The sequence below is a fragment of the Xiphophorus couchianus genome, chromosome 22 (genome assembly GCF_001444195.1).
Source record: "Xiphophorus couchianus chromosome 22, X_couchianus-1.0, whole genome shotgun sequence".
Taxonomy (NCBI): Eukaryota; Metazoa; Chordata; class Actinopteri; order Cyprinodontiformes; family Poeciliidae; genus Xiphophorus; species Xiphophorus couchianus.
Window position 1 is genome coordinate 12,803,117 of NC_040249.1, and position 15,460 is coordinate 12,818,576.

A 15,460-nucleotide genomic window follows, 5' to 3' on the forward strand; every position below is an offset into this window, starting at 1 on the left:
AGTATAATTTTTGATTACTGTTGTAAATGTATTCTAACATTGTAGAATAGTACTGTAAATACATATATATAATAATTGTCATAACTAACAATATGATGACAATTGTAAATGATTTAAATGATTAATAGTTCATGTTATATTAAGAATCTATCACATTTTGTCAATAAAAAATTAAGTATGCCATTTGGCTTTTTTAAGTGATGCATTATTATAACTTTTATATTTTTATATTATCCAAATGATTATATATCCAATGTATATTCAATTTTGAATCTAGTATACCTGCAAATTGTCCTGGTTTATTCTTTAGGTGATGTTGTGAAGTGGAGTTGTCAAATAAAAAAGGAACTTTCAAGAACCTCAAAACTGCTCCTGTTTTAGCATGTTACTTAATGTTTTACCATACACAGATGCTTAATATATAAATAGATGTGATAATGTTTGTAGGAAATCACACAGAATACGATCCGCACCTTATAATAACTGTTTGTTGTGATTATTCCTAAAGTGAACAACGTTAAGAAAAAATACCAATCTGAATATTATTGTAGCTTGGTCAGTGTGACAGCATGACTAGCTTCCAGAATAAGATCATCACGTAGTAACGATGCCATGCATATATAAAAAAACAAACAAAAAAATCTTGAGTCTACATAAGGTTTGCATATTCACTTTAAATAGTATCAGAATGATTAGGACACATGTGAAAGTGCAGAACTATGCAAAGTATTTTTCTGTACTCAGACAGGCCATTGTTTTATTTAGGATAAGTAAAGACAAGAAGGAAATAGATGTTTTTTTCTTTGAAATATTTTATTTAAAAAATCTCAAGTCACAGGAACAAAATTAACACATACATAAGTTAAAGAAGTTATTTCACACCCTTCCTTCCTTGATCAGAGTTGATTGTGGTGTACGTGTTTCACAGACTCTTTTACATCTGACAATATCAATTAAACTTTGTGTAAATGAAACACTGAGTTACTACCAGCTAATCTGGTAGTTAATGTTAAGTTTTTGTTAATTTTTTACAGGTTATTTAATAATGAGTTTGGTGTGTTTCCATTATGCATTGATTATGCTTGCAGTGGTACAAGAGAAACCACATTTCCTATGCCACATGATAAATAGGGTATTCAAGCACAGGGTACAACCCCCATGGCTGACGTGCGCCTACAGCGTAGCTCGATTTGTGTGAAATAAACTGTATTCAAGCTGAACAGTCACTGTCTCCACCTCTGATTTTGTTTAAACTTTGATCAGAATGATAGAAAATTGTGTAAGGTTACAGAGATGTACACACGATTAAACAAAAAGGTCACAATTCCTATGACTCAAATGCCCTGAGAGAAGTCTGTGTAGTAAATGGCAACAGCTGAAACTGTAACAACCACTCTTTTTGTAAGAGCAGGCCTAACCTCTTTGTGGGTGGAAGTGAATAATAAGGTGAAACTACAATTAATAACCTTTCAATGTGAAACATTCAGCTTTGATCTCATGATGTGGCAGTCCTTACGTTCTGATTCAGGAGGATATTATGAGTAGAACATCGATATTTGCCGTTTCAGTCTACATACATTTCAGAAACTACATACATTTCTCATTGCTCTTGTTTTTAAACAGTTTTTGTGTATATTGTTTCATCTGCAAAAACAGCTAGCAAGAGCAATTTTCAATTTACAAACACCTCATAGTACATTGTATTTACAGAGTCCTTTATGAACTTTGTAAAACTTTGTAGACAGAAAGCAAACCAAATGCAACAGATTAAATCAGTTGTAATTTCTGCTTAAATATTTTACCTTTTGTCACGAATTATAATCATAGTTTGTTACAGAATTCAGTCCAAAATACCGCAGGAAAAGCAGGAACAACACATACGAGGCAAAACGTTGCATCATACAATAAAAAGAAATACAATTAAATAAAAAACAAATGTTACACATTTTTCTGAAATGCAACAAAAACATGAATTATCTACAATTATTATTCAATTCCAACCAACTGCCAGGAAAATAAATCAAAATTTTAAACAACTTGGACTTACAGTTCAAACACACAAATACAAAAATAGTCTGAATTCAACACTTATAGGCCTACCAGTATTAATTGATTTAGATGATCATGAGAGCTGCTGTCGGATTCCAAACAATGTGCTCGACAAACCAGTACCAAGCCAAAAGAACTGGATCCATAGATGACATCTTTACATGTCACCATCTATGGAATTCAGTTCTCACAGCGGAGCACTTATCAGCACGGCGTCCTCAGAGGTGTCCTGATCCTCAAACGGCAAACCTGTCTGAAGAAACTCATATCTCAGTATCAATTTGTTTAGATCACCACTCTATTAGTCAGACACAGCAAAAGATTTTACAGAGCATATATACAAATAATTGCAACATAACTTCGGAGTAAGCAAGAAAAAGGGAGTAGAAGCTCGTTACATAGCAAACAGAATGACGAGGCGCCCATGCCCATTTCTCAAGAACAGCAGGGTGAGGATGAGACGATAACATCAACACAGCTTCTTCCATGGTAAGATTGAGCAAGAGACGATTACTGAGGTGACTAAACTTAGCCTCACACAGCTAATAATTATTGTTGGAGTATTTGTTTCAAATATACATGTAGATATGTTATAGCTTCAAAGTTTAGGATATGTTTTATCAACATACGGCATAAAATTGAAATGTGCATAAACAGTGTATGGGCCAGATCTGACTAAATAGATTCCATTCTGGAGTTTGAAACGCCCCACTTCAGGACCCCAAACTTCTGCTAAACTCAAGTGTTCCTGGAAGCGCCGCAAAAACGAAAGTTTGTCCACTATCTGACAAGGGTCATGGTGCTCCGGTCAACAGATGAAATGAATCATCAGTTACACTGCCAGGAAAGGAACTTGCTGTGGATCAGTGTTTTACAGACACACATAGTGTGAGTAAATGAGTTTGATATTAACTGGGCTGCTCTGAACTAAGCTGAAAAAATCCTCATCCAAGGCCTGGAGTCAATATTGATAGAGACGGTTGAGATAAACGCTAATCTCAAAGTTACCGCATTGATGACGGTTCATGTATTAAAGTCTGTGCTCTCTGAGGGTGCAGAACAGTACAGAAGTCTTTCTAAGGAAAACCACACCTGAGCACATTTGGGAAACACACACCTTCCTGGCAGTTAAACAGGGAAACAACCGGTTCTGCGGGCCGGCTATTTGACAAGAAACATCCATTCATTAAGAAATAAATAAGAATTAATCGACGAAACGATAAGAGTTCCTGATGGCGTTCAATAAGTGTTGCATTTGGGTTGTTTTTTTTTAATAGAAACTCTACACTAATATCCACATCAAAATGTAACATGTTTTACCACGTACCTGAAGAATATCTTCCCAGATCCTGGCTGTATCAGAAAAGTACTTCTTCATTAAAGCCAGGATTTTTCCATGTGTATACATACACTTCAGGAGTCCTTGTTTGTTCACCTGCCTTTCCAGCTCTCCCTGTCATGAACCTCCAACTCCCGAGAAAATATGAAACCCAGTGCCTGTCATTCGCAGCAAATGTGCTTAAATACGGACCTTTCACTTCACCCATCAAACCTCCCTCCTCTCTGTTTTTCATACACTCCCTCTGTACGGTAAGCCTGACAGTCACTTCCCAGTAAGAAGGAAGCAGTGGGTGTGAACAGCACGCCCCCTCACCGTGAATCAACACATAATAGTTTCTGAGGAAAACCATCTGACTTGCCCTGCCCCCTGTTCCCATAAAGTAAGCAGGGGAAAGGCTGTGTCTACTCGAGGAACCAGGAATTCCCCCACAGGCCACAGAACAGCTGTCAAGATGAGAGGAGATGACGAAGCGGACACACTGGAAGTTTGTCGGTCAGTTTCTGCAAACAGAAACTGTGCTAGGACAACCCTATGTAATATACTTGTTGAGTGGCATTCAATGCAAAAATGTATTTACACAATAGGGAACTGGAAAGTCTGCTCATACCCTCGTGGGTGTTTAACAGTACAGTCATGTAAGAGATGCTGACATAATGTTTCCAAAAGATTACGGCAGTTCTTTGAGCAATAGCTGCAGGGATGAATGTAAAAATGCACATACTCAGATGGATTTCTACCAAACTGTATGGAAAAACTAGGTCTCAAATAACTTTATTTGCTGTTCAGAGAAAGTCAAACATGATAGTGATGTAGCAACTTCTTCATAGAGTCCTATTGTTCAGCCAGTAATGAGGGGAAAAAAAAAGCTGATTTCCTCATCCTCCTCACATGCCTACCTTAAGTACAAGCAACTAGTCTGGACTTGATATGTTCTTCCTCAGAAAAATCCCTCTTAGATTTATTCACTGGATTTCCTTGTTCTGTACCAAAAGGGGATTCCAGATAGTTGGGAAACTATCACGTAGTTCCCTACGCCATGCTTGGCTACACGTCTATGCACATTTCCTGGATCCTATACATGCCTGAAACGTGTCAAGACTCATTGTTTTGGAGCAGGACCCATTAGGGCTATATATTCTGAAAAAAAAGGCGGTACAGAGACCCCAAAGAGTTCCCCTTGCTATTGATGCGCCGTGACGCCAGCATCCACTTTCAAACCTTGTCCCTAGGCTTGGGGGATAAGTTGCAATTGACATTTTGTGCTAGATGGCTGAAACAAGCCGGGCTTTCATGCTGGTGTTTGAACACTGGGGAAAACACTTGCAAAGGTCACTGAGCCCATTTCCTTTCTGTCTTCCCCATGCATCTAAAGACCTGGAACAGCCCCTTTTAACATCACTTTAGTTCCTGGCATATTCAAATTTCGTTGTAGGAAGTAAAAAGTAGAAGGAGAAACCCAAGAATGCATTTTTTAAAGTTTTTTTCCTATTTCTTATTAAAATTCTAAAACATTTTATATTTCTAAAAAAAAAAAAAAAAGATGTAGCGAGAAATCGGCTGGTGACTAGAACGGGCAGAGTTTTTTTGTTTGACTGGCTCTTATTGGTGTTGTTAGTTGGAAGCTAAAACTCAAATTTTCTATACGTTTTTCTACAAGTTAACACACAACACCTAACCCCCAAACAGGTCACACTTATAACACTCTTCTGTGTGGATGTTGATAATGAGGGAAAAGGATTTTGCTGGCGGTTTTTGTCAGTGTCGTTTAAGATGCTTCAAAATGTCGTCAGAGGAAGCACAACAGGAGAAACAAGCTCCTAGGAAGGAAAACATTTTCTGCAGAGGCATGCGGGCTGTTCATTCATGCAAATACTTTCAAAGTTTGGGGGCTGGGAGCATTTCAGTAAACAACAGGAAACTGACGTATTACAGCAAAAATACACCGATTGACCCTTTTAAAAAGCCCAACTATGCTTGCCGGGGGAACTTGGTGGAATAGTTGGCAAACTTTTGGAAATTTTACACTCTACAGGAAATACACGCTAATGTCTCCAGTTACTAATGCTAACAGCACTAGCAATGGTGGGCATTAAAATACGATGCTAAAGACAATTTAAAGTATTACCTACATAACCTTAGCACATTGAACTTTGTTTTTACTGTAAACCACTGCAGAGTTTTACAATTAAGCTCTCTTAAATACAAAGTGTGATGTCTTCTGGTCTAAATATAATTATTGATTGTTCACAAGGGCTGCTATAAACTTCTCATGGTAAAAATATCAGTTTCAGGGTATTGTGAGCATAACATAAAGATTTTACACCAATGTATTTACAATTACCTGATGACTTTTATTGAAAAGAGAATGCAAATCAAACTCCCCCATATTCAGGTTTACCAGAATAAGAAAAACAGATTCTCCTCCTTTAATTACAACACCATGACTGTCCGTATTGTCGGGAATATTTCGAAACAGGCGTTTAGTTTTTTTCTGTAAGTATAAGAAAAGCCTTCTTCCAGTCAGCTGACTGGCTTACTCATTCTACATGGGTCGTCCCTGGGATTTGTGGAAATTTGTTTGGGCCTCATGGCATATTTCTGAAATCTCATTTTAAATGGTACAATGGTAATGGTAGATGGAAAATTTCAAATTATTCTTCTCGGAAAAAGTTCAATGGAAAATTTTTAGAATTTTAAAACTGTGTTTTTTATGACCTCTGTATAAAAAGATATGTGTAGCCACACGGTGTCTGTTTGTAACAAAAAGTCTGCTTCATTTTCCTGTTAAGTTACAACAAGTAACTCTAGCACATAATTGTATATCAGAGCTTTCTTCCAACTTGTACCCTGTAAAAAAAAAAAATTATGGTAAATTTCAAAGGATTTGGTAACCATCTACATACTGAGCTTGGCAAAAAAAAAAAAAGTAAACTAACTGAACCTCTACAGGAAGTTCTAATGTTTTTTTTCTTTTTATTGCAGAGAAACTTCTCCGCCACAACCAATTGCACCATGACGCAGACAGCCTTGAAACATTGGGCTGCAATATCATTATCCAACGTGTTACTACAAAAGACTTCAATGTATTCAAAAAGGTTTTTAAAAAGTTTTTATTTTTTATAGTCTGCAAAGAGAAAACTGTATCAGTCAGAGCTTTACAAAATCTGTGACTTGAAATTGGCTATAAAGTCTCTAATCAGTACATCTCTAAAACACTCATTTAACAGTTTGTCCATGAATAATTTCAAAACCAGCTGACGTTTCCTTGTCAGTTCTCATTTTGCTTTTTAAAACGCAGCACCACTACATGTCTCTGCAGGCCTTCGGCCCCATCCCACAGGTGATCCAGGGAGAAAACACCCCTCTGCTCCACAAATGTCTCAAACAGATGTAGCCCACCACCAACACCAAAGTAGTGTGATTTGGTGGCCAGGTAGACCAGACCACTTGGTGCCAGCAGTTTGTGCAGCGTTTCATGTAGGGCAGGGTAGTAGCAAGTGTTGTAGATTGTTTCTGATGTGAATATAATGTCAAATTTGGGCTGTGGTTCTTTCTTTAAGACCAAAGGAATAAATGTCCTCCAGTCCCCAGAGTAAAAGAGGCACTTCCTCATTAATGGGTGCTTGGATAGATCTGCTGCTCTTTTCTTAGGAGGGGGGCTGCCAGAGTTCAAATCCTCTTTCCCTTTCTCTGCACAACCGTCTTCTTGTTTTTTTCCCTTGCCTTTCCCCTTTTTCTCACCATCACCCTCTACCTCATCATCCTCTTCACAGTTTAGGATTACATTTGGCACTGTGAGCTGTTCGATGACTGTGCTGTTATAATCTTGAAAAAGGATCTGCCTGGCTCCTCGCTTCAAGGCCAGTATTCCCAACAGTCCAGCTCCACAACCCAAATCCAGCACTGTTTTCCCACTGAAGGTTTCTCCCTCTTTTTCCATTATCTCCAGAATGTCATAAGTGCACTCCCACACCTTCAGGCCGCCCTCGTACACACCAGAGATGAGATCAGAGTTCTTCTCCTCCCTGAAAGACAGGATTTTCTCCCTGTCCTCTCGCTCTGAGGCCGTCCTCTCAAAAACGGTTTCGTTGAGGAAGTGCAGAGGAGGAAGGGTGCCGATGGTAATTGTTTCAAAGACTCCATCAGTGAGGAGGAACTGGGGGTCAGATGGAGGAAGGTGCTCTTTAGCCTCTTTTACTGGACCGGCTGGTGTATTATCATCAACTTCTGCCTGCAACAGAAAGCAGCATGTTTTAGGGAATGAAAGAGCCAACCGTGAGTTTCGGTCAGAGACAATGTGTTTGAAATTTAAAGGAAAAATCTAAAAAGAACATGAAAGAAAAACTCATTGAGATTTTGACTTGAGTAATGGTCTAGATGTTTTCCATTTTGTCCAAAGCCCCTTTCAGAAGCATGACTCTGCTCCGTTAAGCCTCTGTGAAATCGTGGCAGCACATTATGACAGACAGTTAAGAAAGAAAATGCTTTGCTAACACCAAATTCCTTTTAATTTCTAATTTTCCTTTCTAATAATAATAATCTAATGATGACATAATGAGCTGGCTGACTGGTTGCTAAACTTGGACATGAGATTGCTGATCAGCCTTGTGATTCATTACGTGACTTAAAAACACTATTTGCATATGTCATGTGGGTCACACCCACAGCCACAGAACAATTCTGGTAATAAAAAAAACACAAAAGCTTCCATCATGCCTTAGTAGTTTAGTGTCTGCACAGCTAATAAATATTCATGCAGTCTACCATCAGTAGGAACACCAATGCAAACTGATTTTTTTCTCTTTAACCTTTTAACGCTCTCTAGTGGTTAACAGCTGACATTTCATTACAACTTTCTTTTTCTGTAGCTCAAAAACTGAAACAAAATGTTCCACAAAATGTCTAAATTGTAAGCTTTTGTTGTTTCTTTATATTAGTAAAACACATGGATATAATTTAAATAGCATGTTCTAAATAACTAAGTTGGAAAAAGTATGTATAAGATTTTGCTATATCAATAATGTGAAACGACTAAGATGTTCAATGTAAACTGACAGCTACAAGTGGAAAGAAAGCCAAAGGACCTTTAAATGCTCTCTCCTTCATCAAAACAGTTTAAAAATCAAGAAGGGCTCAAAACTTTTGATGTAAAAATAATAGATACTTTCCATCAATTTAAATCTTGTCCCTGACTTTTGACTGATTTCTAAAATATTAAGAAACACTCACCATTGTAAGAAAAAAAAAAAATAGGACACCCTATGAGTCTGTGTGTTTCCTAACAAATTTAGACAGTTTGATATTTAACAATAAATAACACAAGAAAATACAATTTAAATGTGTGAAATGTAAAAAAGCAGGTTCTGGTAAAGAAAACACTAGGTCTCCAACACATTTATTCGCATTTAAAATAGTTAAGGTCACACCAGGACCTTAAATAGTTACGGTCAAGTTTGCTCCATTTAAACCTTCAACATTTAGTTTGGTGGGCTCCTGACGGCTAAAGTGAGAGTGAATACCACGATCAAAAGAGCAGCCTTCAGAAAGAAGACTGTAATCTATATTTATTTTTGGCCTTTATTCATGAGTCTGATAAAATATTTAAATAAGTATTAAATAATTTGGGACCTCTACATTTCAAACCCAAATGATCTGGGTGAAAATTTAACCATGGAAAGGCCTGGGCCAAGATTAAATAAAATAATAATAATAATAACATTAATTTCCAATTTTATATGCTTTTAAAAACTACATTATTCTGCAAAATGACCAGTAAGCAAAAATTTAGTATATGTATATATATAGAGAGTTTAGAAATATATTTTCACCTAAAAAGGTTTAAATGTATGCCCTATGTATTTTTAAAATGTGGCATTTCATATATTTTGTTATTTTAAAAAAATGCTTAAGTTTGATCATTCTTTGGATTTCTAACTTTATTCAGTATAGCAACACAGCAGTAGCTGACTCGCCAGTAGAGGGGGCAAGCAGAAGCTGTGGATAAGTTCTAGTTACACAGCTTTTATTGTGGAAGAAGACTACCAAAACAAAAGCTGTATAACAGTCTTATTTCCATGCTAGCTGGTACGTTGTGAATAAAATTAGAAATAAATTTTCAAATGCAACTTAATAATCTTTTATCCCGGTGTCATCATTATCTTCCCAGCAAATTAGACTTCTGCTACTCTCCCGGGCAACTAAAACAGGCTGCAAGAACGTAAGATTAACAAACATTACTCACATATTTAGCGCCATCGTCTTTGTTTCCGCTTTGCACTTCATTTCCATCCACTTCTTGAGAGGCGTTTGCTTGCCCTGAAATGTCGAAGTTAAAACAAAACGACATAATGACTGGAATCAACCACGACAGACTAACTCCGGCTAGGTAGACAGACGGCTCCACATGTTGACCTCTCGGGAAGACTTCAATTCCCACAATTCCTGAAGCAAATGACCAGTTTTTAGATTATTTGTTGATTTGACAAACTTGTTGTATGTTTTTTTTTTATTATATTGGATTTATAGTGTTACAAAGATAAAGGACAACATTTAAAAATAAAAATTAGTGATGAAAATTAAAATCTGCTGTGAGTTTAATGCGCAGTTCCTGACTCAGATAACCATGATGCATCGGAATAAGTCTACAGAACATGCGCAATAGCTCCAGGTCAGGATTCAGCGGCGTTTACCGACAGGTCCGATAACCCACTCTGGCACTTAAATAGCAACAAGCCCGCTTTATCTTCACTTTAACTATGTCGTCCTTAAAGGTTCATTCAGAGTATTCTTCTGCTGCATAACAGGTAAGTTCTGCAAATTTCTATCAACATTGTCGTTAAATGTCAGTGTGAGCCGCAGCAGTACACACTGGTAAAAAGCTGTTTATGACATCCAGACAAAAGGGATTTGGGAGTATTTTATGTCGCAGGGAGACAGTTAACTGGCTGCATGAATTATGCACAACAGACTATTCTTTCATAAAGAAACAATTAAAGGTACTTTGTGGGTCATTGTTGAATATCCTGCCATTGACTGATGAAGTGAGTGTGTTGGTGACAGAAATCTGCTGTCCAATAAATAGATCACTGACTCTCCCTTTCACCTGCACAGAAACAACATCCTCCACCCAGACACCACTCTGTTGGGAATGCAGTCGAGCCGGACTGCCTCTCCCGTTTTTTGACAAATTATGCTTTACACGCTTTTGAGAATTATTTTTAGTTAACTGTATGTCCCTCATCTTTCTCATCTCTGACTTTAAAATATTGGATGTGCCTAATTGTGGTAAGTTGGGCTCCGAATGAAATTGTGAAATATATTAGACAAGGTCGTAATTGATTCTCAGAGAATCATTTAAGCCCTGTTAAGCCTCTGTGGAGTCATGGCCATCATAAGCAACAGAGATACAAAATCCTCACCATACTGGCGCCTCTGGAAAAGATGAGTGAAAAGCCTTAAAATGCAGTAGACCTTGGACTTGCTACTGTTTTTCTTGCAGTAGCAGAGTTTACATCGACACAGGTTTTATCACATGATCAAAAAGGTTATCCTTTTTTAGATATTTATTAAACTGCAAGAGTATGTGTTGTTTAATCGTTTATGGACTAAAATGATGGAAGTTTTTATTACTTTTATTTATTTCATGAATATAAAATTAAACAAATCTAGTATTTGATCCTCCAATCGTTGATCAAAGCCATGATAGGACAATTGACCAATTTACAATAGTTTTGTGTAAGTATCACAGCTTTAATGGCTTTAAGGTTTTGATTTCTGTGTAAAACTTTAGTTTTAAAGACTGTTAACTCTGTATCTTTATCTGTGCAGGTATCTCCTCATCACAAATGCAGAATGCGGTGCAGTCCTGGTTCCATGCTCAACCTGCTTCGCAGCGGGCGTATACGATTCTGCAGCAGGCGAGGGAAGAGCAGACTCCCCCTGTGGCTGAGGAAAATATGGGCCTACATGAGGCTGCTGGTGCAGTCGCTTTGTTTCAACACCCTCACAGACTCTGATGTAGTGTTTGACTCCATCTTTGAACCAGTGTTTTGGACTGTGGATTATGTCACACGCTGGTTTGGCTTGGTGAGTGAGTAAATTTAACTGTGTGTGAAGACTTCTCTTTGCCCTGACTTGAAAGGGCAAAGAAATAGACATTTCCAGGGTTTTGGAAATGTCTATCTCTTGTTTTGGACATGGAGACATATTGATAACAAGCCTTATTTTGTACATCTTATTTTGTTTTGGCATACGCTCCACGTTCCCTGCTTTTTCCCACTGCAATTGAGGTTGAATTGGGTCTGTAATGATCCTTTAAACTGGACATCATTATGTTAATCTGTTGTGTCCCAGCTTTATCATTCTTATGTTTGATTTAATTATTACTGAAACAGGAATCTGGGAAACCACTTTTAGAATGGCTTTTCAAAGGTCAGCCTAAAACACAATGTTAAGGGTCTTCCTTAAGCATGTCAATTAATTGTTTTCTTTATAAAAAATAATACTTTTTTAACAAGGATAAAATTTGCAGTGATGCATATAATTGTAGTTGATTGTCCCATTTTTGTACTTTCTTTTTTTAGGTGTTTGTTTGTCTGGTGGTAATTCTGACCAGCTCCATTTTGGTGATAGCCTACATAGTGCTTCTTCCTCTAATCTTAAACACTTACTCCCCTGCATGGATTGCTTGGCACATTTGTTATGGACACTGGAATCTCATCATGATCGCTTTTCACTACTACAAAGCTGCTAAGACCTCCCCAGGGTACCCCCCCACAGTAAGCTCTCAAAATCTGCTTCTCTGCAGAACAACCAGTTTAACTGTGCTGCCATTTTTTTTGCTCTTTAAAGATATACTACATGTTCTCTTTCTCGCAGGAAAAAAATGACAGGCCGTTTGTGTCGGTCTGTAAAAAGTGCATCATGCCTAAACCAGCAAGAACACACCACTGTGGTATCTGTAACAGGTGAGTGAATGTCTTTACTCCTTACCTTAATCAAGTGCGTTTAAGTGGCTGATGTTTTTTGTTTTGTACAAGTCATTCATATGTATGGCTAAATATTTGAAGGAACATTTTGTTTTGTTGTTCCACTTTGTCTTGTTGAGTGTCTGGTGCTGCAGTTCATTTGTGAGAATTTTATTTTAATTGGTTTTATTTTAAATTAGTTTTAAAAATCATATTTAGATTATATTATTTGTTTGTTATTATTATATTTTCATAATTTGTATTCATTTTTTCTTATGTGATTTAAAAAAAAATATTTTATTTGCTTAGTTTTTATTTGTTCAACTTGGTAACCGAACTTGTATAAAACTTTTCTTGTTTTTTTGTTTTGTTTTATTTCCTGGAATTGTACTTCAGACCATTGTCTGTGGAAGAGGCTGCTTTTGAATCAACTTTGGAACAAAGGACTTGCCACCACTGACTGCTATAAAAGTACCCAAAATGTACCTAAAATGTGCTTTTTTTGTTGTCGTCCTTGCAGGTGCATTCTGAAAATGGACCATCATTGCCGTATCCTTTGTCATTTTTAACTCAATTGGTTGTATAAGCTTTATCAGAAAGTTTATTTAGAGACTGAAAGCATGTTTTGTTTTTGTTTTCCTTAATATCCACCTGCTAGCTTGGTTAAATAATTGCATAGGACATTTTAACCATCGCTACTTCTTCTCTTTCTGCCTCTTCATGACCCTGGGCTGTGTCTACTGTAGCATCAGCGGCAGAAACCTGTTCCTCGACGCATACAACGCTCTTGAGGTCAGACAGCTGGCCTGCTGCATTCTCCTTGTGATCCTTGCACTTTTTAAAATTAGTTTGTTTTTTTGTTTGCTTCTTTTCAATGAGGTTAATTTTTTGCTGCCTTTTTGTCTTTCACATCTGGGCGGACTTCTCTTTCAGCGGTTTAAGCATTTGGATTTGGAAAAGCCAGGGATTCCTGTAACAGGGATGGGACTTCTTATAGGGCTTCTCCCATCTGGCCAGGTATTATCTCAATAACAGAGCACAGAAATGTGATTAAGCTAAGGAGTGGTTCCTTTATTCATTTGATTGGTGATTCATTTGTACTTTTTGTCTGTTTTGATAAGACCAACTTCCACACGCCTGCACCTTCATACACCTTTAAGGAAAGGATGATTCATAAAAGCATCATCTACATGTGGGTTCTCACCAGGTAAAAAGTGTTTTAATTTATCAATAATTATAATCTGCTTTAAATGTAGGGAAAAGCCTCAAAATAGACAAGAAAGTCTTTGCTCTAACTGATTCCACTCTTCTAATACAACACCACTTTCACTTTGAGATTGACAGCAGGCTGTGGTTTAACTTTGATTACAAGAAGATGATGCCTTTTGTTGTTTTGGCAGTAGATTAACTAAAAGGTATTTTGTTTCTGCAGCACTGTGGGCGTGGCTCTGGGAGCTCTAACTGTATGGCACGCAGTTCTAATATCCAGAGGGGAGACAAGCATTGATAGGCACATTAACAAGAAGGAAATGCAGAGACTGGCAGCATGGGGAAAGGTATTCAAGTAAACAGAATTTAAAAATATATACCCTATATTTGCCTCTTGATTTCTTATGTTTTATTGTTTTTGTCACATGCAATTGTTTCCCATTGTCGAGCTCATTTGAATTTCACACAAGATGACCTAAGTTAATACAAAATACTGAACCTGAACTCTAATTTAGATAATCATTTAATGATAATTGGCTACATTTTTGTGGGGTAAACCAAAGTTAGATTTCACTTAGCACACCTAAGGCTGAATACCTGCAAGATGTGTAGGATCAAGAAATCCCTTAAATAGAACTAGTTTGGCAACGTGAAAGTGTGCTAAAAGATCTTAAAGTAAGACATAATGCCCCGATCTAAAGAAATTCAAGAACAAACTCAAAATCAAGTTGTTGACATCTATGAGTCTGTTAAAGGTTGCAAAGAGATTTAGGAGACAATAACTTATTCATAGAGAGCCAGGTTGGATTGGCTTGCTTTTTTCCCCCTGTCATTAATGAAATCAGCAATTGTATTTTGTATTTACTCCGGTTTGGCTCTTGAGATTTAAGACATTTTAAGTTTCACAAAAAGCAGCAACAGAAGGGACCTGTAAGGGGACAAATACTGTTTCTAATAAGAATTCCTAAAAATGTGCTTGAGTTAATCTGATAATAATACACAATTTAAACCCCATAATGCCATTGGTAAAATGATACAAGAAGTTTCTTTTCAAACTGGATAAAACCTTTATTTTTTATTGATTTTTTTTTTTTAACTACTACTTTCTTTTTTTTAAATTGATTTGTCAGGTTTATAGAAACCCTTTCAACTATGGCAAGCTGAACAACTGGAAAGTATTCTTGGGAGTGGAGAAAAGAAGGTGTGTTTTCATTGTTTTTAAAACTCACCGCTCAGGTTTTTATCTTGTATGTGATCAGAGATATAATGTTTGCTTTGTCTCTCTCGTGTTTAGCCACTGGGTAACACGCGTCCTGCTCCCATCCGGCCACCCACCATATGGTGACGGCTTGACGTGGGACATCTTCCCAGTTAGAAAGGACTTGATACCTGTATGACAGACTGCTTCAGCAAACCTGTAGCCTGAAATCAGTGCTATATCAACCCATTTTTATCCAGCTGGCTCGCATGGTGGCTCCACTTGGCACTATTGACCTCCATTACCTCAATAAGACAGGGACTGCATATGAATTATGCAATATAAATATGTCTTGCAAGTTGATGCTACTTGAGTCAGAGCTACAATAATGCTGACTGAATTATTTGTTAAAATATCTTCAAGGTAAAATATTTCATCTATTTTTTCCCCCAATTTGTTTAGTGTTTTAAAAAAAATGTCTTAGAGACACACTAAAGTTGAAAATGAAGTGGGTCAGTTTTGTTTTCCTATTCCTGTATTTTCCATGTTAATTTATCAAAAGCCACTCAAATGGTAACACATGCTTAAAGCATTCAATTCCATTCAAACACTACCCCGATGATGTTCTCTGTACTTTGCATATGTTAATAAATTTTTATTACTTTTTTAGAAACCTTTTTTCATTTTTTTGTATGG

General features: G+C 37.0%; 2 protein-coding genes and 2 long non-coding RNA genes across 5 annotated transcripts; 2 read left to right on the plus strand and 2 right to left on the minus strand.

Annotated features, from left to right (window-relative positions):
- Positions 1-806: 806 nt before the first annotated feature.
- Positions 807-6,358, minus strand: LOC114137878 (uncharacterized). The gene is made up of 2 exons (XR_003594122.1): positions 3,377-6,358; positions 807-2,302 (listed from the first exon to the last, which is right to left on the minus strand). It is a non-coding gene; the product is annotated as an uncharacterized LOC114137878 (long non-coding RNA).
- On the plus strand, positions 2,298-7,251 carry LOC114137877 (uncharacterized). The gene is made up of 3 exons (XR_003594121.1): positions 2,298-2,538; positions 6,374-6,486; positions 7,165-7,251. It is a non-coding gene; the product is annotated as an uncharacterized LOC114137877 (long non-coding RNA).
- Positions 6,486-9,856, minus strand: mettl18 (methyltransferase 18, RPL3 N3-histidine). Its single transcript, XM_028006708.1, has 2 exons — positions 9,633-9,856; positions 6,486-7,622 (listed from the first exon to the last, which is right to left on the minus strand). The coding sequence occupies exons 1-2, from the start codon at positions 9,735-9,737 to the stop codon at positions 6,660-6,662; spliced, it is 1,068 nt and encodes a 355-aa protein (XP_027862509.1). The 5' UTR covers positions 9,738-9,856; the 3' UTR covers positions 6,486-6,659.
- Positions 9,857-10,041: 185 nt separating this feature from the next.
- On the plus strand, positions 10,042-15,437 carry zdhhc16a (zDHHC palmitoyltransferase 16a). 2 transcript variants are annotated; one of them, XM_028006707.1, is made up of 11 exons: positions 10,042-10,194; positions 11,219-11,476; positions 11,974-12,168; positions 12,269-12,357; positions 12,878-12,906; positions 13,016-13,149; positions 13,291-13,374; positions 13,479-13,564; positions 13,790-13,913; positions 14,697-14,767; positions 14,861-15,437. In XM_028006707.1, exons 2-11 carry the CDS (start codon positions 11,243-11,245, stop codon positions 14,961-14,963), a joined length of 1,149 nt encoding a protein of 382 aa, XP_027862508.1. In that variant the 5' UTR covers positions 10,042-10,194; positions 11,219-11,242; the 3' UTR covers positions 14,964-15,437. The 2 variants fall into 2 exon arrangements, with proteins under 2 accessions (XP_027862508.1, XP_027862507.1); XM_028006706.1 differs by lacking the exon at positions 10,042-10,194 and adding an exon at positions 10,211-10,675.
- Positions 15,438-15,460: the final 23 nt, after the last annotated feature.